At 40.2% G+C, this 25,236-nt stretch overlaps 1 protein-coding gene across 1 annotated transcript; it reads left to right on the top strand.

Moving 5' to 3' along the window:
- The first annotated feature begins 11,271 nt into the window (after positions 1-11,271).
- Positions 11,272-20,360, top strand: errfi1a (ERBB receptor feedback inhibitor 1a). Its single transcript, XM_015059614.1, has 5 exons — positions 11,272-11,309; positions 13,295-13,482; positions 16,673-16,883; positions 17,055-17,128; positions 17,239-20,360. Exons 3-5 carry the CDS (start codon positions 16,729-16,731, stop codon positions 18,267-18,269), a joined length of 1,260 nt encoding a protein of 419 aa, XP_014915100.1. The 5' UTR covers positions 11,272-11,309; positions 13,295-13,482; positions 16,673-16,728; the 3' UTR covers positions 18,270-20,360.
- The last annotated feature ends 4,876 nt before the right edge of the window (positions 20,361-25,236 follow it).

The raw sequence follows: 25,236 nt of genomic DNA, 5'->3' as shown, positions 1-25,236 counted from the left end.
GCTGTTGCAAGGTGCTATCGGGTGTCCATTTTAAGTTTTTGCGGTTACTAAAACCATTTTTGCTCTTTGTGGATCTGAGGAACATGCAGCAGAAACTGGGAAAGCACATCTAGTGTCACATCTGCTTCTTCTCACTACGGGTGCCAACGACATGCTGACACTCTCCCATGAAGTCCTCCCACTGCTCGGAGCTCTGCTCTTTGTCCTCAGACATTATTTACCTGCTCCTCTGCATCCAGTGACTGCATCACAAAAGTGCACACGGACATACTGAGCCTTCGTGTGAACACTCAGTCTCACAAACTTAACATATTTCCATTTCCAAGATGCGTAATCCACTTCCTATTTGATGATTTTCCCAGCACCGGGAGAAGCTGGTGGAAGCGGCACTGTTCTTGTCTCTCTTTGCTGGGTGCTTCCTGTGTTGATAGGAGGCCAAGTAGAGATATCCCTGAAAGGAGCTATTGGTGCAGGCGAGGAAGAGCCGGGTGTTTTGGACCTCTTTCAATGACTCACAATCTTATCTGGCCTGAGTTCGGTATGCATCCACTACAGTAGTTCTGTGCTGGGAAGATTTTAGCTTTCCTCTCTTGTGCAAACAGTAAATACTTTGCACAGCTGCAGATAGCTGCAAATCACTGCAGCGCGTTTCATGCAAAAACATCCTGAGATACTGAATTAATCCAGCAATCTCTGTGCAATGTAGGCTCTCATTAGTTGCTCGGTTCTTAACCTGAAAAGACTCGGATTGAAAAGACTTATTGAGGATTTGTTTGGGGTTTTTTTTTTTTTTTTTTTTGTTGTTGTTGTTGCATTTCAGACGGTCTTGAATTTAGCATTTTAATGAGCATAAACCTAATTAGAGGGTTTTTATGGTGGGAACACTTTGTGAGCTCCAAAAGCTGCAGCAATGCGGGATAAATACAAACAGTCGCCATACAACAGCACATTGTTCAACAGGAACAATACGAGCCTGTGATATTGCACAATCATCACAAATGCAAAATCTGCTTCAATGGCTTACAGAAAAATACAATCATTCATCAATGCTTATGGTGTCAGGAACCTTTCCACCCCTAACTTTGCATAAGATTTAATTAGGTGGAGAAAATCGTAAGGCAGATTTGTGAAAATGAACAAAACTATATTTTCCCAGTATAAATAAGCAAGCTTATCCTTGTAAAAGAAAATGCAGTCGACAAGAAGGTGACCAGCTGTTGTTGGCCACAAATGCAAGGCAAAAATGTTTATGTGTCTCCAGAGGCAGATGCATGAGCTCAAGCTTTTTGTTTTGCACTTTAAGTCTTTGTGTTCAGGTAAGTCAGGTGTATTATTTTGGCTCCTTACTGTATGTTTATGAACTAAAAAGCAGACTTTTAAACCCCTTGATAGTGTTGCTTTAAAATCCACCCTCATGGAAAATGAGGCCAACGTTCAAGTCTCTTCAGCTCATACAAAAGTATTTGTAACTTTGAGCACTGTTTCCACATTGTGTCCTCCTGTCATAACATTAATTAAATTAGAAACAGCATCCCTGGTAACTTCTGAGGGCATTTGGTTTTAATTGATTTAATGAAGACTGTAAGATCGGAGGGGATGAATACATATGGCACACTTTTCACGTTTTAATTTACAGAAAACTTTAAAAGCCATGCACCCTTTCCACTTTGGAATTATGGGTCCATTTCTGTTATTCTGTCATGTTAAATCTCAACAAAATAAGCGTAAATGTGTGGCTGTGACATGAAAACGCGTGAAAAGTTCAAGAAGTATAAAAATCTATGCAAGATATTGTATTTCTGCTTGTGTCACAGAAGTTCTTCAACAAAGCCTGTTAAAGGTGAAAAAAAAAAAACACATGTAAGTGTGATATATGGCAAATATGTGCAAAATGATATGTTTTTGGCTTTGAAAAGGCTCCAAATGACAGAATAATTTTGCAAGCTTGAGTAAATAAATGTCTGTGACAACTTATACGGTAACTTAAGCTCAGTGCTGTGAAAGCTTGTTCGTTAAAATATGAAAATGCTTCAGTTAAACCACCAAATCAGTATGCATGAGTGAGTGTGAGTTAGGGCGCACATCTGTTTGTTGAGCAAAGTGTCTGTTTTCTTACTTGACCAGGAAGTAACAAGCAGACTGTGGCCCGTGAGTTTAGCGTACACCTCCCACACGCCTTCGGGCTCCAGAGGTCCGCGCTGTGTTTGGTCTCAGGCGGCTCCTTGGCTGATTTACTTCCTGCCAGGGACCACAGCGCTGCACGAAGGACATTGTCTCTTAGGTTTACAGAAGACAGACAGATGGAGGAATCGCAAAGTTTGTCTTACAAGGAATAATTGTTTACTTCCTTATGATTCCTCTTTTCAACATTTTCGTTATTTCAAGGGGTTTAGCTTCATGTGTTACATGATTTAAAAATAGGGTGCAGAGACGGGATGGCTCATTATTTTCCTTGAGTTAAGAATAATCTGCTGGCTCCTAGATAATTACAGTTCTTATATTCAAGATGGCATTTCATGTTCTTTCCACTCTGTGCTAAATATACATAACAGAATCTGGTGCCTCGAATGGATCCTTACTTTCTACACCTTAGCTATGATTTGAAAATACATAATTTTAAGTAATTAAAAAAAATATTACAGGAGACAAGTGGTCTTTATTCAACTAGGAAATCTTGTGACATTTCCTTACAGAGCATGATTGAACTTAATTACATTAACCTGGGAGAAATCATCTCCTTGTTCTATGCTTTGGATCCCTGTCTGTTGAGAAGTGATTGCTTGCTGGACCTGATTTTACCCAGCCGCTAATGTTTGGCTGTGACGCACATAATACACCACATCGATCATGAAAGAAGCCACGCTATGAAACTTGTCAGAAATTGCGTGCGCTGTATACAATCGTCGTTTACTGCGAACGAAACGGTTGTTAATAAGAGCTGTAGATATATGCAGAGTAGAATTCAAAAACTCAATGTCGTCATTCAAAACTTCTCTTTCTGTTTGCTGAATTTCCAGGATGAAATCAACCTCAATGGGAGAAATCCCAGACGAAGTACTGATTGAAAATGAGAATCGCAGGAAGGCAACGGCCAGGCTGCAGTTACACACAAGTAAAGATAAAACACGAACACAAATTTGTTCCAATTTATGTAACATTAAATCTATGATTTAGACAACATACACAGTTTATGTTTATATAGCACAGTGACTACTTGTCACTCTTTAAATAGAAATACTGGCTGATTACAGGCCTGGAGACACCTGTGATGCTAATTAAAGGGAAAAACGTTTCTTTAACATATAACTCCTGTCAGTTTATTTTAAGTTATTATTTGAGGTATCTTGAATTCTGTTCAAGCACGTTTCATAGATTTATTTTTAATTATGATCCTGCCAAACCTCAATTAAGCAATTTAAAAATGAATATACCTGAAACAAGGTTGAACAAAGAGGAGAGTTTATGAATAACCAGAAAGATTTTAGTGTAGGAAGGGAGGCTGAGCCGTCCTTAGAGGTTAACAGTAAAGATCCGAAGAATCACATCTTTGGTGATATGAAGTTTCCATAACTTAAATTACTTGCTTTGTTTGTCTTTTTTTATGTTTAGCAAAAGTTTCTGTAGTATTTAAAATCATGCATACAATATCTTTTACTTTGATTAGGACAGCGCACGTTAATCAACATTCCCACAATGTTCATGGCAGTGAGGAATTAGCACAACAGCTAAATATCATCCTTATGCTGATGAGTGAAGTCAAACTGTATATGTATTTACATCTATTTTTGAGAAAACCTGGCTTATATGTAAAGACTGTAGCCTCATTCCCTGAAAGAGTGAGAATGGAAACTGTAACCTACACAGCCGAGATCCAGCATTAAGTAGAAAAATACTTTAAGTCTGCTAATAAGGATGATAAAAAGTCTCTCAAACTGTGTAGGCTGCTGGTGTCAGGTCATGCTGTGACTTTGCATTTTAAAGGAACAAACGGTATTAAACCCCAGTGCAGATGGAAGTTTAGTTATTCATCCTGCTCGCTTTTCAACATGCAGCCTCAAGGCCATTATTACACCCTTACAATTGGATGAACCTGCACATTCCAACCCACGCAAGGTTCTCCCCCTGGAGCAGCACATTTTACCCCTTACATATGCATCTGCACAGCCAACCTGTTTGCAGGAGATGGAAAACAGGCGCTGGACCTCGGCTCTATTCTCCCGAAGCAGCTAATTAAGAAGTTTGTGCGAGCAGTCACCCAGAGAACTGGTACTGTGAGGAATTAATGAGCCTGCAGCTCCACGGCGGATCAGCCCGGCTGCTTGATTTAATCAGGCACCCTAAAATCCATCCATGAATGGAACAAAAAGATGCTCTGACAAAGCACATACTCTGCCCCAAAGTGAGTCAGTGTCTGTCATCAGGCACACTCAGAGGCTCGCAGAAATGGGAAAACAGGACCTGTTCAGCTCACTGGCTCTACCTCATCTGTGGATTGCATCCGTCCTTGCGCATGTGTTTTCTGTCCTCTTAGTGTGCCAAGAGACCAATCCCTTCTTGACCCTGCAGCTTTTGATTTATATCTCCTCCATCATCAACTCCCTCTTTTCCTTTTGATGGCAAACATAATGATCTCCTTGGTGGAGAACATCTGAAATCTTTATCACAGGAGATGTGGGCCCTGGGTTGCACCACAGGCTCAATGCCTCCCAGGAGTGAAGCCTAACCAGGAAATCTGGGAAAAGGAAACGTCTCCCACTGATCAGATGTTACCTAAGATTAATAGATTGCTACTTTCAGAGGAGCCTGGTTCCTCGTCTCCACAGACTAACACCAGCAACACCGGAAACCCTGAAAACCTGACAGCTTAATGCCAGAAACACCTGTGTGCTGTTTGAAAGGCAATACTTACGTTACATTGAAGGATATATGTAATGTATTGTTTTACTAAGAGCATCTATGATCATCAAACAAGAGCAGAAAACTGATACGAAAACCGCTGAGCCAAAGTATTGAGTCATCCCTCATTTACAGATATTTTCCTATCGGAGCAAAACATGCGATCTTTTGAATTTGTCTTGGTTAATAGGTCTTCAGTTTCAGAAGGTCGATCAAAATTTTTGGCGAGTAACAGCTTCCACATGAATCCTTGGCGAGTCCCTTGTTTAGATTTCCCACCAACCAACTAATACGACAACTATTATAATCTTCCTTCCTCTCCCATTCAAAGCACTTAAGCTAGTTCTCCTCTTCTCGGCTGCAAGAAAGCAGGATCTATTCAGCACACAGACTCCTTATTGACAGCTGATGCATAAAAGATAGACAATAGAAATCTTTTTCAGAGCGCCACATCAAACACAGTCACTGACTTTGAAATATTTTTCTGTCATCGTTCAGGTACAAAGGGCCACTAAGTTCAGTGACGAAACCAGTTTTCAGTCAAAACCTAACAGAAAATAATCAAATCAGACACTTACAGTAATAATTTAATAATAATAATATATATAAAAAAACTTTTAGTTCAAGTTACACTTGTTTATACTGGAGTGATGAGTGCTGAATGTCAGCCTCACCTCAAGTGCAGAGCAGGTCACATGACACAGACAGACAGGAAGCTGCAGCAGCCAGTACAGTCTCTCTTTGATATATTTGCAAATGTTGGAAAACACTGACGCCGGCACAGCAGGGCTGGAGCTGTCAGCTGAAGTTGTCTTAACAAAAATGGAAAGTTGATTAAACTTTTGATATATTTCGGTTGCAATTTAGTTGCTGTTTTCTTTAATTTTCATTCAAAACACTTACTAGAAAAAAGCCCAGATTTGTCAGGTTAGCAAAGAGCACATACAAGCTGGTGATGATTGTTAAAGCTAGGATGCGCTAACTGTGACAAATGTGGATGTAAAAAATCATTTCCTACTTCGTCACCATATCGTCAAAGCTCTTCAGGAACTCTTCAGAGATGCTGCTGGTGACAAACCTCGTGACTTTTTCTGCAGTTAATGAAAACTTTTAAGACTCTCACATGAAAGTATTTCATTGCTGAGCAGTGGGAGTTGTCATTGGCCCCTCCTCTGTCCCAAAGAGCTTGTATACAGACCTTACTCACTAGTTGCAGGAGACATTCACTCCTCCACATCCAGATTGCATATTCAACCCACGTGTGCGAAGCTGTGGCTGATTCTCTCGCAGTTTCTCTGTCTAAAATAAATCAGTGAAATTGACTGCTAGTCTGAGTCTCTCAATAAACTCACTCAAAGTGTGTGTGTTTCTCTGTCACATGAGGAAAACATCTTGAAACACCCTAAAGTGACTGAAACAAGTAAATGAATCCGGTGTCTCGAGAAGTTCTTCTGTTTTTCCGTTTTTGTTGTAGTCAGAAGTTTCAGATCAAATAAACTTTAATAGCAGACAAAGACAATCAACAGATTGTTTTAGTCATTATGGTTAAAATGCCATCCAGACTAATCTGGCTGTATATGAAGAAGTTGGTCTGTGGTCATCCAGTGTGACAGATGCACTGACCGCAGATTTACCTCTCTGTTTACCTGACTAAAACCTACAAACTAAAATCGATCAGTGGTAGACATCTTCTGGTAAACTCGTACAGTGTCGCTGCGGCTGCTGCAGCTTTGAAAATCGTCTTCCACTTACCAGGCATGAGTATGTCCACAGTCATCCCTTTTTCCTCATCCTCCTCTTCCTCTTTTCAGCATCTGACTCTAATTAAAAGTGAATTAACATCGTAAGCATGGTGTGTATTTGTTGTTGCGTGGGGGTAGGAGTCGGATTTATCTGAAGAAATTCTACAGCAGCAACAAGTCGAACACTCAGGCATAATCTATTGTCAAGATCAAAGCATGTCATGCTTGTACGGTGTGACATGTCCAAGTCTTGTTTGATTTTTTAAAGTGGACCATGCATGCTGGGTTTGATGCAGTTTTGCAAGGAGTGCAGGCAAACCTAGGCAGCTAATTTTACAAACTGGACACAGATTGCCAGGGGAGCCCAGTGTTTCCAACGTCCACCCATTTATCCATGATCGATACCTGCATTTTCTTGCAGGGTCACAACTGCAAGGAAATGCAATGTTTCCAACTTAGCGATTCTTCATCAAAAAGTGATTTTCGGCGTGTCGAGTGACTTTTTCTGGAGGAAAGCTCAAACTTGAAAGGACGTATCATTAGCCACTTTCAGATGATTCCTGAGCTTCACATGTTTTTCATACCTCAGTCAACTGAAAGGTCTTGACAATGAATGGGAGCCTTAAATAGAAAATGATGCCCTTAACTCCCTAATGGGAGGCAGTCAGCTCCCCCACAACCACTGTGAACTTTAAAGGGTCATACGTGAACGTGGAACAACTTTAAAGTTTGAAAGGGTATTAAAAAAAAAAAACAGCTGCAAATCAGGAGATGACGTCAATTCCAGCAGTTGTTTTGGTCAGCAAATTACTAAATGAGGAAATAGCGACACGAGACATAAAAATTGTAAAAAATACAACAAACATTTTGGAGTTCAAAAATGTTTGAACTCCAAAAACCCTCAAGAATTATTAATCAAGACTTTTTTTATAGCTAAAATATGGTGACATTTTGGTTGGTTTAAGCAATTTTAAACCCTGACTTAAACTTTAAAAAGCTGTTGTGAGAACATACAGTATTTGGAAACGTTTACCATCTCCTTTTGCAGCTGGAAAGAAAACCCAAGCTGCATGACTCCCTCCGCAGCTGTCGTTTTCACAGCTTCACCCAAAAAGGCAGGCACAAATACAATGTTTATGAGCGTGTCTGCCTGAGGGATTATGCGTGACTGCATAAGTAATCAAAGAGGTATGTTCTTTCTCTCTTTTTTTTTTTAATGGGAGACTTTCAGAAGCCATGCTTATAATTATTAGAGCTGGTTCTACAGAATCTGACTCAGGATCAGACGTGGGATGAGCTCAGCAACGACTCCCCTGCTCTCCGTCTGAAGTGATCCTCGGGTCCTGGAGACTAAACAAACCCTGTCATCATAAGGGGGTGGATGGGCTTGCTCCACCCATTACTGACAGCAGACTCCTGGCTGCACTTGAACTGCTCAACGTAACAATGCTGAGGAGTGATGCAACAATGACTCCGTGTTGCTGCTATTGATTACATAGAAAAGTAGTAAAAGGAAATACCTGTGCGTGATCAGGTTTTCTCTAAAATCCCACAGCTTCCCAGAAGTCGACACAGGAAGTGATTAATGACTGAAGCAGCCAGTGGGACTTTAGCAGTTTGGCATTGTTATGATGTAGAAGTGCTTTAATACGGCCTTATTTACATATGGTGGTGAGAAATGACACACTGTTGCCTAGGGTTTTATATTTTGTTTCCATGACCGGAGCCAAGTGTGTGTCTACCAGAATAAGAGAGGCTGAAAAAAAGGAGCGCAATGAGTGTCATTTTGAAATTTAGTGCTCACAGCTGCACAAACTGGATTCCCATCCATTCCCACCAGTAAGGAGTTAGGACTTCTTGGGGCTCTCTTTTAGGAAAATGTATAGATAAACCTTCAAATCTAAAATTAAAATATACACATTTTAAATGAGGCTGCATGGATTAAGTCTTACTGAAAAGAACAAGATAGATAAGATAACTGGTTCGTCCTAGGCTCTTAAAAACTTGGAACAAAATTCAATTTAGTTTCTAATTGGATGTTGCAAGTTCAGAAACTCCAGCAAGGATCATCAGGAGTGTCTCTGACGTGACGCGTTTGTCACCCATTTACCTACCAATAGCCTGGGCCGCTCTGGTTGTGTTAGCTGCATTGTTTACTGTCTGACATGTCAGGTGTTTTGGTCACATGTTTCAAAAGGTGAATGGTTGTGAAATTGCCCGGCGGGGAAAGTCGTGGCAGACTCCGTACACACGGTAGGTGTTAGAGAGGTGATACCTAAGGCCACTTCCTCTGTTGAGGGGTGGTTTTTCATGTTTTACATAGATGCCTTCCGCAGCTACCTGGTTAGATAATCTCTGCCCAGGATGTGTAAATCCTGAGAAAAGCGGCTCCTACCTTTGCAATGCTGTAAGTCAGACAAACGAGTCTTGACCTTTGTTTGGGTTCTTCCATGCCTTTCTCAACTCCTTGTTCGGGTTTTCCTAAAATGTCTGAGCGCTCCTTATTACACAAGGCTGCACATATCAAAATGTGTTATGTCAGGCTAATATGGCAGCTTTGAGGTGCAACACGTATGCCACAGAATATTTTGAAATGCACGTTAAAATCTCTAACAGCCTGATTTAACTGTAGATTAATGCCAGAGTTTCAGGAGCTAAAATGCCAAAAGATTATTTACTTACAGTTGTAAGTACTATCGTGCTTACTAGTGAAACCGATAAAACACATAAAAAGATATGCAGCAGTTTGTTTGCAGTACATGTGTGACATGTAATTGTGAAGATTAGATGTCTACACGTGTCAGAAGTAAATGTTGTTCCTCAGCACATCTAGTCAGGCAAACAGAACCTGTGGTGATCATAGATTTGATATAATTTTATGGCCAGCAGCTGCTTAGCCAGGCATAACATTTGCTTTTGAACGTGGAACAAATAACAGGGCCTTATATTTACCTTGGAAGTTGTATTTCTGAATTATGTCCTGCAGATTGATCTACAGGACAGGAAAACCAGCAAACTGTTCTTTACGCAGTCAAACACCAAAACGGTGTGTTCACAAAACTATTTACATACTATTTGTGGGACACAAAATGTGAGGTAAATATTTGAATTTCTCAAACTTTCATACATGGTGGCCTTACTGGATCACGACGGCAGAACCAACAAAGAACCTTCCAACTTTAATCTCAAGGAGTTTAATCTCAAGCAAGGAGTTGTTCTTGCTTTTTAGTAGAAATGGAGCACATCTCAACTGATTTTGTGAATATTTTTACAACAAGAAGACATTAAATTACCAAAACTTATGACTGTAGGTTTTTAATATCAAGATAATAGTTGAAGTTAACAATTCTGAACTATTTGTGATTCAGTATCCTCCAGGTTATTTCTCTACTTATTTGTGGAAAAACTTTTTTGTGGCATACTTATTAAATATTCAAATGAAAACACAACTTGCAAAGCTGAAATACTAGGGACAATACTCCTGTTATTGTCTGCCGCTGCACGGCAACCAATCCAGGAGCACCATTCATTTTCCTTTGCATTGATTGGCTGAACCCCCAAGAGTGGTGATAAGGAAGACTGTGGAGGTTTTTACGAGGTCTCTGCACTCTGAAGGGCCTGATAAATAAAACTTCCAGGACAGCAGTTGTGTGCTTGAAATTCATTTTACCAATAAAATCAAAGCCGTTTTTGCATTTGCAAATTACATCGTTATGAAAAGGTCTTCAGCGTTGTTTAATTTCAAGAAGCACTCATTGAGTGCAGTGTTTGACACCTCTGCTGTAGAGACTCATCAAGCATTTTGTGCAAAGATTCAAATGACAGACCGGCAGACGAAAGGGGAAACAAAACGTTCTTTTTCATTTAAGCTTAGCTGGAAAAAAATCTTCACCACCATAATTGTTATGTAACTGAAAGGCAGCTTCGCTGATAAATGTGCAAACAAATACGAACTGTACAAAACCCTGCAGCATATGGCGTGAGTGTTCAGATTTAATCTGTATTCAGAAAACCTGGAAATACCGTTTTGTGCTCCATCAAGTGAACTTTAGCAGGATTTACAGTGTAGTGCGTCACCTCACTGTAACACCAAACGTTTTGCTGCTGTGTGAATATCAGGGTGAACTTTGGAAGCAGACTGAGTATACACGTAATCTGATTACCTCGGCAAGGAGAGGAGATCAATGGTCTGATCTCCACAGAGAATAAATCATTTACAAAAATACTATGTTTTTTGTGCTCTGTGTGTCTCTGACCTCCACTCTTTTGTTGCTGGTGAAGGATTGAGAGTGATCAGCATAAAGACAGGAATACAGTTTCATAGCCTTGCATATACTGGAATGTGACCCATGAAGGGCACTTCCTTTGTATTTTCACACCAGCTGACAGGAAATGAGCCAAAGGTGTTACTTCTTTGAGAAGAGTCCGTCTGACAAAGCCCAAGTATGAGTCACGAAGCAAAGAAACCAAAGAAAAGGCAGACAATTTTTCCCCCGAGAAGGGTATATCCTCTGTGACACAAGATCTGCCATCTCAACCTCTCCTCGGGACTGCCTCTGGCTGCGGCGGCTTATCTTACTCCCTGACTTAGTTTTTTTCCTCTAATGACTACCTTTAAAAGGCACTTCCTGTGAGCAGTGACATCACAGTGTGGTTCACAGGCAGGGAGGGGTCCGGGGAAGTGAAGGGAGGAGAGATCACTTGGACATGAAGCCTACTTATGTTTTTGGCGGCACATGGAAACCAGCTCACTTGGAGATTCACTGAGTAATTCAAAATAATAAAAAAAAACACTCTCACAATTTTATTACACTAACCATCCACTTGTTTTTTTTTTATTTTTTATCTTTCTCCTACCCAAGCAGCCAACCTGAATCCTGTCATTTGTGCTCAAATACACTGCAGGTTCCACCTCTTTTCACTTCGTTGGTCACAACTTGTCAGGAGGAATTCGAAAAATGTGGCTGAAATTATAAAAGGGGATTAGTGAGCGTCTGGTCCGTGCTAGGGCCAAACACGCAACGATAAGCCTTTTTGGGTTTGGAAGCAGGGGAAGCAAGCTGCAAAGGATTCCCAAACTCAGGAGGAGGAACAGTCTGTTCTTTCTCTTTCTGCACAAACACACCTCTGCTTTTCTGCCTCTATTGATTCCACTTGTTTGTGGCCATTGTGTCACCGTGTTTGCTTAGTGTGCATGTCACTGTTGGGTTTGTTAGGCCCAGTTAGATTACAGAGTTAATGCAACACCACTTATGGCCTAGCAGGGCCAAGTGGCAGGAGATGCTAGGTGGGACAGACAGGGGATTTAAAATTGTGCACATTTTAAATTAATGAGACTAAACTCTCTCTGTGCTGCCGTGTTCAGAGATCATCATGTCTGGCGAGTGGAAAACAGGTCTGGCTGAAAGAAAATGCAGAGGGAGAAGGAGAAAAAGAACTGCTTAGCTCAATTAAACTGTCAGAAATGTTCTGTGCAGATAAAGGTGTTTCTTTCTGCCTGCAGTCTGCGTTATCTTGCCTGGAGCCATCCCCATTATCACGCCTGTCTGCCTGCGGACCTGTGCTCCTGCCTCTGCAGCCTCCTGCTCATGATTCTTTTTATTTACATAAAACATAGCTTGCATAAGAGAAGGTTTGAGAGGTCTAACCCAGCACTGTCCAAACGTTGCATGAGGAATTTTAGGGGCACACTTTTATTAAGGACTTCTTGCAATACACCGTGTTGCTATCATTTGTCACAGACTCAAATCTAGGAGCACCCGGCTCAAAAGTATTCTAGTTGCAAGCTTGCAATGGTTTAGTGTGATTGTTTGTGACCAGAGCAGAAGGAATTATTAAAAAAATGACTCGTTTGGTTCATCTCGGAACTCTGACCCAGGAAGAAGACCCACCCAAAGTGAGCAAGTTCTGGTTGCAGGTCAGAAAATGTGTGGGATTCGCTCATTTTTTCTGTGCTAACTACTAAATACCAGTTCAAGCAGATAATGTATATCTTTTCCCTTTAAAAATTCAAACACCAACATGCTTACAAGGTACTATGTGCACCTCTTGTTGAATAAGATAGAAACTTATCAGAAGTGCCAACTTTCACTATGTTTCACACGCCTGCTGAACTTGAGGCTGCTTTAGTTTTCTCAGAAATAAATTCTACTTCAAGGAGGGTTTTTATCGTAGTTCCCGCTGGAAACAAAACCAGACTTGCAAGTACAAAGGGAATGCATCATTTTTATTAAAATGAAACTTCATGTTAATTAAGTGCTCTTCAGGTGAGCAGGAGACCCTCACCAGTCACAAAGTTTGCATCTTCAACAGGCCGGTTCCAATCTAATCAGTTTGATCATGCAGCAGCCGGATTCTTCACAATGACTATTGTTTGGAGATGTAGTCTCTCAGCTTATTGCATGCAGGTAAAATACACTTCTAAAGAATTACCTTCTAACTAACTATGCCTCTTTTATTGTGCGCTAACTAAATATCTAAGTGCACACCTAAATGTTGCCCCATTCGTGGGTTCAAGGGCGATTCTTCAATCAATATGCAAGTGACGTGCAGCCAGATGATTCTGGTTAAAAAGAGGGACTGCGCCTTTAAGAGAGGCGGAGCCTGCGAGTCTATGGTGTGGAGCTTATAAAACATTTCTCAATACAACACTGGAGGGATCTAGAACTGTCACAGTGTAGTCGGAGCGCCGCCAACTTGCAGGCGTCCTGTTCTTAATGCATCAGAAATCTGAAGACTTTACAAATTCAAGCTAAAACCCGAGAAAAGCAGCGGATCGTTATTTATAAGGACAAAAGGACTGTTTGTGGGCCAGTCAGCGAGGGAGACCAGAGGAGTTATTTAGGTGAGTCCATAAAGTGATATTTAATTATTATTTTTTTTGCTGAGGGCACATTTGATGCTACTTCAGATCACACTTCTTTTATTGCTATTGTTTGCTTTATTTTTTCTTTTCTGTCTATTTTTTAAAACATATATTTTTAATAAAATAAATAATCTAATCCAAATTGGAGTTTCTGATTACAGTGCTGACAGACAAGCCAGCTAGAAATTATAAGCAGATTCATAATCATGTACAACAATAAAAAAAAAAAAGTGAATAATCACATCAGTGTCGCTTAAATTGCGCGTTTAATTCAGGGGCTGCAACATCAATTCCTGATATGTATCCCACCTACACATGAAAAGGAAATCATTCATTGTGTATCTTCACTGTGCTTGCCAAATATCTGTCCTCTGTGTTGTGGCGTGAGTCACCTGGCTGCTACAGGGCTTTTAACCATTATTATCTCAATCCGGTAAGGTGAGGGGGTGTGCGCGCTGTTTGCTTGCAGCACAGGTAGAGCGGGTATGGTTGCTCGGAAACTGCTGCAGGGGTGTCATGAGCGGGGTGTGAACCGCTGCTTTCAAGGTCTGACTCCGACTTCTACTACCAGCTTTTAAAACCAAAGGGAGACAAACTAATGCACCACAGTGTCAATTTATTATTATTATTATTATTATTATTATTATTATTATTATTATTATTATTATTATTACCCTTTTAAGCAAGAGTTTTGTCCAACTCTACAGCCATAGAAAAGGCCCACGCTGTCTGGTCAGAAGGTCAGAATTAATTGACTGAAAGAATTTCTCTTGAGGAGAGGCGGTACATCATTTGTTTAATCCTGTTGCCTGTAAATGCGCCTGTGGTTTGCTGCCAGAATGGACTGTCTTTGCACCTGTTGCAAGAGGAAGCGCAAGCCTCGGGGGCTTCATTATCGAGGATCATGTTGCTTCCCGTCTCCGCCGAACCGAATCGGCAGCCCAGGACATGAGGAGGTGGGAGAAGAGGAGGAGGGGAAGGGGGGGGACAGACTGGGGCTCCTGCATGCCTTGTTGGGCAGTTTGGCTTGTCTCGACGGCCCTCGTGCTTCCTGTTGTTTTAGAGCTTTGTTTCTCAGCAGCTGTCAGGTCAGCACATAAATACGTGGCTCAGGAGACCAGAAGCCGTCACAGCAAGCCTGCAGCATAGGCAAACCTTGCAACTGCTTTGCACCCGAACGACCACTTCCGGAAGGACAAGCCTTCAAAAATGCAGCAGTTGAATACAAACTTAGCAGAAAAATCTTTACAACGTGGAAGTATGCTAACAGAGCCATTAATGGTGCAAATTAAATCGTTTTTTGCTGAGTGTGTTTGTGAGCTGGGGTCAGATGCATGGGCCAGGGTTTTTCTGGGTTTGTTTGAGTTTGGCCAATTTCAGTTTGTTTTACATTATTAGAACAAATACAAATAAATACAGTCATACATTTAATGAACTAAGAAATTAAATAAACTATATTTTTTCTCTATTTGACCTATTCACCATTGATCAGAGCTAATCAAATCAAACCTGACGATTCAGATCTCTAGTCGATTTAATGTTGCCTCTCTGTCCCTTAAACAGACAAAGAGTCAACTTCCATATCTACTGTTTAAATTTTATGAAAGTTGGCGCTATGAACTATTTAGAAGCACTTTTGACAGCTTGCATGTCAACAAATCAGCGGGACCAACAGTTTGGTACAATTTCTACTGGTGAACATATTTATTTAGTGTTACAGAATTACAGTGTTATTAGCTGGCAATGCTAATATTAAGTAGCACAGCTACAATTGACAAATTTTACTGGTTCTCCAACTTGAGTCAACTTGCTCAAGTCATTTTTATATCTGAGTTTTAATGCGCCACAGTTATTTTGCAGAATACACCATAACTATATAGGAACTATATCTGCTTCTCTTGTCCAGGCTGAGGTTGCGTGCTCATTGTAACTGTTAGGAAGGGACATAAACAAAAATTAGGACATTTTTTCATGGTTAAACCTTTAACGTATTTGCGATTCCTGTGGAAAATCCAACAATAATCCTCCTTAAAGTCAGAATTGCAACAATCCAATATGGCTGCCAGGCATAGAAAACTTCTTTACAAGTTGTAGGTGTAAACTGTTTGTTTGGTTTTCTTGTGGTTATTATCCCATTAAGCAGGTGACACAATAGTTAAACTCTCTGTGTATTAATTAATACGCATGCAACCACATAAAATGAAGAGAAATGCAACATTATTGTCCTGCATTGTTGCTGGCAGGCAGTTCTAAAATGATTTAAACAAGAACCTACTCAAGCTCCAACATCCAAAGCAAATTTAAACTCAGCTTGGTTCTGATGGACCCAAATCAGATTCTGCTCAGGACCTCATACAACCTGAGAGTGTTTGTCTGGAGCAGAGCAGGTTCTGCTGTTCTTGTGAAAAAAGAAAAAAAAAAAAAAAAAAAAAATCTAAATATGTCCTGATCTGGGATTTATCTGTGATAACTTGCCAGATTTTTACAACAAACCGTAAACTCTCCGCAGCAGTTTCCAAGCACAGCTCTGCTTGTGACACATGTAAATGCAAGTTCAGTGTCACACAAAAGCCAGATCAAATTTTGCTCCCAGCGCTGACGGCTGACCCCAGAAATATCAATACGCTGCGAGGTTTCCACCCCTCTGAATATTGTATTCATTGTTTACTCAGGCCTGACACATACTTGACGCGACACACACATTCAGGTCACTTGACATTTGGAGTTCTTGCAACATGCAGTCTATCTGCGGTAACAGGAGGAGCCCCTTATGGCTTCCGATTCAGGAGGAGCAGGATTGCGGCACTGGAGCGTGGCACAGTCTAGTTTTAAAATAAACTGGAACCATTGTGAGGTGCAGAAAAGAAAATTGAAAGTTGGCTCTGACTCTCTGGCTTGTGTAGGCACCAATAATCTGTAAAACATACAGATCGGAAACTTAGTCCCTTTCGGAGTAAAACTACAGTACCTGAGATAAGTATTTCCATGTTTATTCTTTTTAAAACACAGAACAAGCGCCAGTTATTCAACAAAGAGGAGAATATTTCCTAGTGAAGAATCTTGTCAGTCATGAACTGCTTGACTTTTTGTGTTGGGGTTTCCTCTCTGTCCGTCAGTCTTCATTTCACCATCATCCTCCTCATCCCTGCCTTTTGTGTGTGTTTTTCAGACAGAGGAGAGAAGCAGGGGCAGCCGGCCGGGTGATCTGAGTGTTTCCTCGCTTTGATGCGATCCAACTGTGCCTGGAGCATGTCCACAGTGGGCCTGACTGCCCAGGAGATCTCTCTTCCCACAGAAAACCCCTTCCTCCGGGGCAGCTACTGTCACAGCATGGCTGGATCCAAATCGTCCTGTAGCTGCCACCAGGGACCCATACACAAGTAAGTGTTTGGGTCTCGATATTCATCAGGGCTTAGGCACGTGTGACATGTTGAGCAGAAGCAGTTCAGGCTCGTCTTGGAAGTGTTGTAAACAAACAAACAAACAAAAAAAAAAGATGCTTGTGTGATTTGACGTTCTGAAATTCTAAAATATATTGTTTTCATTTACAGTTACCTTATGATGGAAAGCCACATAGAATCGAGCTACCGAGCTCAGCAGAAAGCGCCGCCCCAAAGCCACGAGAGTAAGTGTGTGTTGTATTATGTTTCACTTTTATTTTGTTTTAAAGATGGAGTTGTAAGCTATCTTAAAGCCTTGTTTCACTGATTGTTGTGTTGTGGTTTTCATCAACAGAGCCGAAATACAGTCCCAACTCTCAGAGTTTTGCTCAGAAGAAATGCCTACCCTCCCATCTGTCCCTGTCCCACGCCATGGAACCATCCAGCCCGAGTCCTGCGGATGACATGCAGAGGCTTTCTGTCAACGAGAACAGTCCACCTCTAACACCAGTCAGAGTTTCCAAGCCCCTGCCACCCATCCCACCACAAACAGACATCTCCACTGAGCAGGCTGTGGATCATGAGGTGGAATCCTTCACCAACACAGATGAAAGCTGCCGCCTCGTGTCCAACGATGACCAGTATTCCAAATCGTCTCCTTTTCGATATGGACTCTCCCACAGAAGGAGCTTAAGAAATGTTGGGGAGATAAACTATGCTTATTACGATGGCCCTCTGGGGCCACACACCCAGCAGCACTCCCAACCCCAACCCCTGCACCATAACCATCACGCATATCATCAGCAGGAAGCGCGACAACAGCATGAACAGCAGCGACAGGAACCACCAGAGCATGCGGCCTGTCCGCGACCACAGGACAAAGCTCAAAGGAAGCTACGGCGTTGGCACTCTGGCCCTGCGGGCTCTTTACACAAACCTCCATCTCTGCGCCTCTGTCCAAAACGTTACACCAATGGTTCAGACAAACCAGAGGTGCCACCCCCAATCCCTCCTCGCATGATCAAGACCACAGAATCGCGCCGCTGGTCAGCAGAGGTCTCCCCCGGGGCTTACAGCGATGATGATAAACCACCCAAGTTGCCCCCAAGGGACCATTTTCCCAGAAGCATCTCCCGCACCCCAAGTCCAAAGAGCCTCCCCACATATCAAAACGGAGTCATGCCCCCAACTCAGAGTTTTGCACCGGACCCCAAGTACGTTAGCTGTCGGTGTTTTCATAGACAGAACAGCGAGGGCTCTACATGCACCGTTCCCATCATCCTGAAAGGCGACAGCAACACACATTACTACATTCTGCCTCAGCGGTCTTCGTTTGCAGATTCGTCCTGTGACTGCCACACCAAGAGGAAAGTAGATCTAGTTTAGTTTGAGATGTTCTAGTGGAGGGAGAAGGACTGTACATGAGCAAAACAAAAAAAACAACAACTAAACAAACAAAAAAAAAAAAACTCGACAAAATAGTGAAACCAGACGCTAACAACAGTCAAACTGCTGCTTTTTACAGTTTTTATTTTCTTAATACCCCCTCGTATTTTTAACTCACAGGGTATGTGTGCACTGTATACAGTTACTGGTAATGTTGAACAGCTATCACAACTAAGATACTTTGTCAGACTAAGGATTGTGATCGACATTCAAGTTTGTAGAGATTATTTTTGATATGATTTTATTTCATGACATTCATTACTGTACTGTTTTATTTTTTCTTTTGTTTTAGTTGTCATTGACGATATGGTACAATCAACAGGGGCAAGCGGGCCTTGCACCCTATGTGCTCAGTGTTTTGTGTCTGGAATGGTGGGGATGTTTTTTTTATGTAATGCACATGGGGCTTTCTGTGATGCTGCTTTTGTATCTTACAAGGGACAAAAGGTCAGTAAATGTAAACCATGTAACTCTTAATATATGAAGTCTAAACCCCATCCCAGTGAACTTTTTAATGAAATGAAGGATCCTAGATATCAGTGTGATGTTTTATCCCAACATTGACGTGATGTAGTTCAAGTTCTACTCGTTCTGTATTTCCCCCCACATGGCACGTTGTTTCTGGTAGCTACGCTTGTTTCCAAAGGAATCTTTGGGGCAGCTTATATGGAGAAGTTGTCTGTTGATGAGAGTATTTGTGTTTGTGCATGTGACTCACAATCGTTTAGTGGTGGACTTTCTGCAATATGTAGAGAATTGTCAACACAACCTGTTACTACTGTGTGCCGCTTCTTCTTTTTTTATGCACACATTCATTTATTTCCAGTCTGTGTCGAGGTCTGTCCAGGTTGCACAGTAGTTGTGTTCATGCATCCGTACTGAAGTTTTCTCAAACTGTTAGAGGAAGCAATAGTTATTTTTGTTTGTGCTCAAAAGTTGGACTTTCCGAGATCTCAGTCAGAAAGGGAACAGAAATGCCTCAAACCAATATCCAATATGGCTGTCGGACATGTAACACATAGTGGAAAGTGTGGTTATAAGCTATTTGTTAGCACTTCTGAGAGTGTGTGTTGTATTAAACCACTGGCATACATACTTATTTTTATGAACATGTTCATTTTAGAGTTTGCTTAAAAAGGAAAGGAATATATTATTATTAGTTGTATTGTTCAATCCCACAAGCTTTTCCGACCTTTTGAATCCGCTCAACACGTCATTCACTAAATCTGACTTCCAAGTCAAACTGAGCTCAGCATTACGTTTGGTCACATTCTGAAAAAAAAGTATTACGACATTTTTCAACTCATTCAATATTTCCTTTAAATTGCCCAAAACGGTTTTGAAATATTAAAGATTAGACCCCAAGCTCAATATGTGACCTGACTTTTGACCTAATATTCATAAATAGATTTGAAATCAGGCAGATCTGCGATAAGGGATGTCAGTCCAACCAGTTAATACAGCGACGGTGCAGGATTCAGCCTCCCGCCTGCCTGACACCGACTTTCCTGTTCTGCATTCCTTGCTTTACGTGATTGCAGTGGGTGTGGCCTGAAAAGACTTTGGCTGCTGGCAGCCAGGAAGAACGTATGAGTTTTATTGTTGTAGATTATTCACCAAGCACCCGGATGTTGTGAAAATTGTAGCACATGTATTGAAGTAACCCCTTCGCTATCAAACACGGTGTTCAGTTTTTGGGAAACATAACCTTTGAGGTCAGTCGTTCATTAAAGTCTACTCCCTCTATGTCCTCCTCTTCCTCACCCCCCACAATGTTGCTTTTTGACCTAAATGTTTGAAATGTTTACATCACACACTATTTAATCTTAAGGTATTCGTATGTCTTATGAGAAATAATGAAACTAAATGAAGACTAGTATATCAAGAAATAACTTCTCTGCTGTGGTTGAAACAAAATGCACTGGGAGAGTTCAGTATGCTTTGTACAGTATTTAACGATTCCATTTGTTATTATGAATAGCTGAGACTTTTAAAAGAAAGCCAAAATAAAATGACTTATTTATGAGCTTGCTTCAGTCTTGTTTCTTGCATCTGTCAGCGTGAACTCAGTAGTTCCTTTCAGCTGTTTGGCCTGTTTTATCACCCACACGCCCTCATGCTGTGCCTTATTGTGACTGGCCTCCATCCAGAGAAAGAAGAGCGACAGGTGTAAAATTTTCCTCTTCCTGGTTAAAAAGCAATTTCCTCCTTGCATGACTGCTCTCCTGTTCCCTGTCAACCAACTTTGCACACAAAAGGTTTTTTTTAAATCATTTTTTAAAATACACTTTAACAGTAATTATTACTTTTTACTCTTTTGTTGAGTCCAGGTGGTGAACAAGTGGAGCAAAGTCAAATATCCCCTAAATAAACTGCAGACCAACTGCAGTTAAATTATACTCAAACCTTTCAGACAGGGACAACAATTTGTGATTCTCTAGATTAGGTGTTTTTTTATTCATTTATTTTTGCAACAAAGGGTGGCAGCTCAATCTACTCAGGTCACGTACAAACCTTTTCACTTGGTTCACTCAGGCAAGCTTGAGCACTGACAAAGGCAACCAAAGAAAGGGAGATTGCTTGTTTTAAACATCTGCTGAACTGGAAATGAACAAGCGAGGTTTGTGACAAGCATCTGAATTCACAAAATGGCATAATTTAAAAAAAAAAAGAAAAATTTTTTTTTTTTTTTTTTTTTTGTCGGCTTTATTTTTTTGTAGATATTTTTAAAACTTCGCCCAAGAGATATTTTTAAGAGTAAATCATTTGGCATGTCAATCTATTTCTGTCCTCTTTCTGTTTCCTTATTTTGTGCTCCAAAATTGGTCATGACTTCCTGTCTCTCCTTACTAAGCTGTTTTCAGAGTAATTAACTTCCTGTGAGTGAATTTACTTCAAGCTTAAGACTTTTATTCTGACCTCAAAGTTCTCACTAATTGTTTGACTTGTGGAGCTTGTTCTTTGGATGAAAACTATTATGATGATCCCAGTTACAGATTCAGCTATTGTTGCACTCCCTCTGCTGGCTGTCTTGAGCAAGACATGCCTGCGTTAAAAAAGAGAGAGTTGAATCTAATAATTTTAAAGATTTAGAATTAATTAATTTAATTTATTCAATTCAAAATGTAAAAGACATTTTTTTAACAAAGATGAATTTATTTCCAGTGTTTATTATAATTTGGATTCTTATGGCTTACAGCATGCCAACCCTTATTCTGCTCATCCCAGGTAAGACACTCCTGACATTGTCTCTAGTTCAGGAGTGGCTTAACTTGAGGATTACAACAGTGGCGGAATATGTTTGTATGTGGTATCCATTTTTTATGTGCACCACACTTTTTTCTTCCACACAACTTTACATGAATATGTTTGGATTCAGTTCTTTGTTACTAACATATTTAATAAGGACCATTTGGATATGACATTTCAGATTTTTTTTAGTCATTCTGATTTTTTTTCAAAAAAACAACTTAGGGTTTCTTCGTATCTCTAAGTCGACTGGATTCATTCAAACCCTGGCCTGGATGTTCTCTCTGAATGTTCCCCCAGTACTCTCATAATCCAAAAAAAAAAAAAAAAGGGTAATAGGTTATTTGGCCATACTAAAACAGCCAATAAATCAGAGTGTGTATGTAAATCAGTGTGTGTCTCAACAGGTAACCTGTCCAGGGTTTAATCTGCTTTTTGTCCAAAGATGTGACTCTAACTGACCCTACAAAGCTACGTGGGTATGGACAATAGATGGATGGAGTAGCTAAAAGCCATTAAAATATACTGAAATTAAGACTAAAGGTATTTATGATAAATGTATAGTACAAGTTTCACTTTTCAAACTGAGTTGTTTAAAATAAAAATAAGCTTTTTGCATAAATTTGAAAATTAGCAATAGTACTTATAAATTAAATACATACAGAAACAATGCTTTTCTAGCATTTCCCCCAATTTAGTTGGGGAATTTTATAATAATCCAGGAAAATTACATAAAAAAAGAAAGAACAAAAAGCTAATTGATGAGAAATAATGATCTATAGGGAATTGAAATGTAGGTGAAATAACCACATATATATTAAATATTATTCCCACAACAAAAAGAATAAAGTAGAGTCTATTTACACTCTTGTAGATAACATTTAACTTGAACCATGTGCATAACTCAGAAATCCAGATGAATACCTCTTATTGTTTGCTTGTATCTTTCTTATCATTTGCTGTGGGAGGGAGACAGAGTGTTGAATATTTAACCCAACATGAAGTGCTGGTGGTTAAAATTTATTCAAGTCAGGGCGCCATATGAAAAAAGACATATAAACTGAAGGTAAATAAACTAGTCAATATGTTTCCAGTGTGTGAACACTAGATGGAGACAAAGCTCATTTAGTGTTTTCATAAACCAGAACTCTCTAGTCAAGCTTAAATGGGTCTTAGATAAAGTTCAGTTCAGTTTAGTTCAGTTTATTTATTTTTTTTTTTTTAAAGGACAATAGATGATTTGGAAAATTTGCATGCAAAAACGTGAGATTATGGTCCAGGGGGTTAATTTCCATCCCTAGTTCCACTGACAGGTTGGTGTTAAAAGACAAATAATAAAAAAAACAAGAGAAAACAAATGAGTCTGTAAAAAAGAAAACAAACAATGCAATTCACCCCCTCAAAAACAAAAACATAACACTGAGCCAGAGAGTTACTAGCTAAATGACAAAATAGTTTTTTTTCCGAAATCAGGAAGCAGAAAAGTTTTTAGTTCAGATTTACAAGAGCTCAGACTGATTGTTGCTTCGAACTTAGAGTGCTTTCAAATCACTGGTTTACATTAAATCCTATTAAAAATTAAATAAATGTTGTCAGTTACTCTCCCTCTTAATGTCTCCCTGTACTCAGTAAAATACATTTCTGCCATCTAGTGACAGGAGACAGTTATATTTTAACATTCTCAAAAGTACAAATCGTCTTCTGACCAGAGCGTTTCTACACACAGCGGACCCCCGCCACTCGTGGTTCACTACTTACAAATTATCCCATGGACATGATTTCAAATTATTTGCAGAAAATCTACCCATTTATTAATAGGTTTTGTAAATATTCTTCAAGAAAATTCCACTTGGGAAGTTTGTATTTATATTTAAAATATAAATACAAATACATCAACCCCAGATCTTAAAATAGTAAAAATACATGTTCAGCGAAAGAAGCAGGTCTTTCCTTTAAGACCTTTTCCAAAAGAAGAGGACACATTTATACTGGATAGGTTATAGGAGAAATGCTATTAATAAATTTCTCTGGATGGTGGGAACCTTCACCTCTGGTGCTACTAAACCAGAGATATATTTGAACAGATTATGTCCCTTAGCATTGAGCAGGGTCTATTGGATTAAATCTGCCTCTAATTATCTAAATCATCATTGAAAAACTGTTCATTCATTTACTTTCACTACAGCAAAAGTGATCTCAGATCACCTGTCAAGCTCTAAAATCTGCCATATCTTAAAGACCCAGCAGCTCCACAACCTTCAATTTGAGCATTGGACTCACAGACTGCAGGCTTACCTCTGGATTAGAGATTATCTGAAAGAAGAATGGGAACAGAGGATTTACTTATCAGGCTCCTCTCTTGTTGAACCGACTGCCAGCAACGGGTTCAGGAAGCGGGCACGCTCTCTAGTTCTGGAACTGAGGTTTGCTGCGGTGAACTCAAACTATTCATCTAGTTATGAACTGTGGCAGCTGATGTCACTGACAGTAACTGCTCACAGCTTCATTCTTATAGCATGTATTCATCCCTCAATGCATTCTGGTTTTGCTGGTGGTTAAAAGAAAGGTACACCAAGGAACAATTTAAAGCAAATAATTTAAAATAGAAGACTAAACAAATGGTGAGGATCACGTGTATTATACATGTAGGCTTAAAATAACATTTGGACTGAAGAGAGAGTTCTCCTTAATTTTTCCACACACTTTGCACAGAGCACCAGGCCTAGAGTATGATACTGTTGTGTCCAAAGGGTGGGCTAGGAGCCATTTATGGCCCTAGAGGTGATTTTGTGTGCCCCTAGTCCACAATAAAATGGATTTTTTTTTTCTTTTGCGTTCCCTCGCAAAAGGTTTTGTGTTCCCTCGCAAAACTTTTGCGTTCCCTCGCAAAAAGTTTTGTGTTCCCTCGCAAAACTTTTGCGTTCCCTCGCAAAACTTTTGCGTTCCCTCGCAAAAGGTTTTGCGTTCCCTCGCAATAATCTACTGATCAGTTCATGCGGCATAATTGATACTGTAAGCCTTTCTTACGGTGGCCGCCGTACTTTCTGCTTTAATACAAGCTTATAAGGTTTTTCCATGGACTATTGAGTTATTAGCGCGGGCAATCAAACATCTGATTACGTCTCTATTGTGTTCGTAGTCTGAATGGTTTAAAGGGCTGCTTTCTGTGCCGTTCCATCTGAGCCTTAACAGACATAAACATGCAGTAAATAAATCGATTTTCAATCAGTTTTTAATCAGTTTTTTTTGCACCAAAGCGTTAATAATAATAAACACGTTTTCACTGAGGCTCTATAAGAGCAATATGAATGAAATAAGTAATTATTGCTATGACAGGAGCAGCGGCTTTGACACCTGGTGGTGGGCGTGTCGATGTGGGCGTGACTGTCATTAAGTATGAATGGGAAGGTGACGCTGCTGGCTCTGTGTGTATGAGGAAGCGGGTGAGCTGGGTGGTCAGTCCTCGCAAAGTTTGGAGCATAATAAAAATTAAAAAAATCGATAATTGTGACAGAACAAAGAAGAGGTTAGGAGTTGATTGATACACGGACAGATGAGATTCCCCGAGTTAATCCAGTGCGGCCGTCTACCACCATTAGTTTGCTGTGTTTTATAATATAAAACGTGTTTATTATTATTAACGCTTTGGTGCAAAAAA

Source organism: Poecilia latipinna, unplaced genomic scaffold, assembly GCF_001443285.1.
Source record: "Poecilia latipinna isolate Pla-1442-1.1 unplaced genomic scaffold, P_latipinna-1.0 Scaffold1642, whole genome shotgun sequence".
In the NCBI taxonomy this organism is placed as follows: Eukaryota; Metazoa; Chordata; class Actinopteri; order Cyprinodontiformes; family Poeciliidae; genus Poecilia; species Poecilia latipinna.
This window is presented reverse-complemented; position numbering and strand designations above follow the sequence as displayed.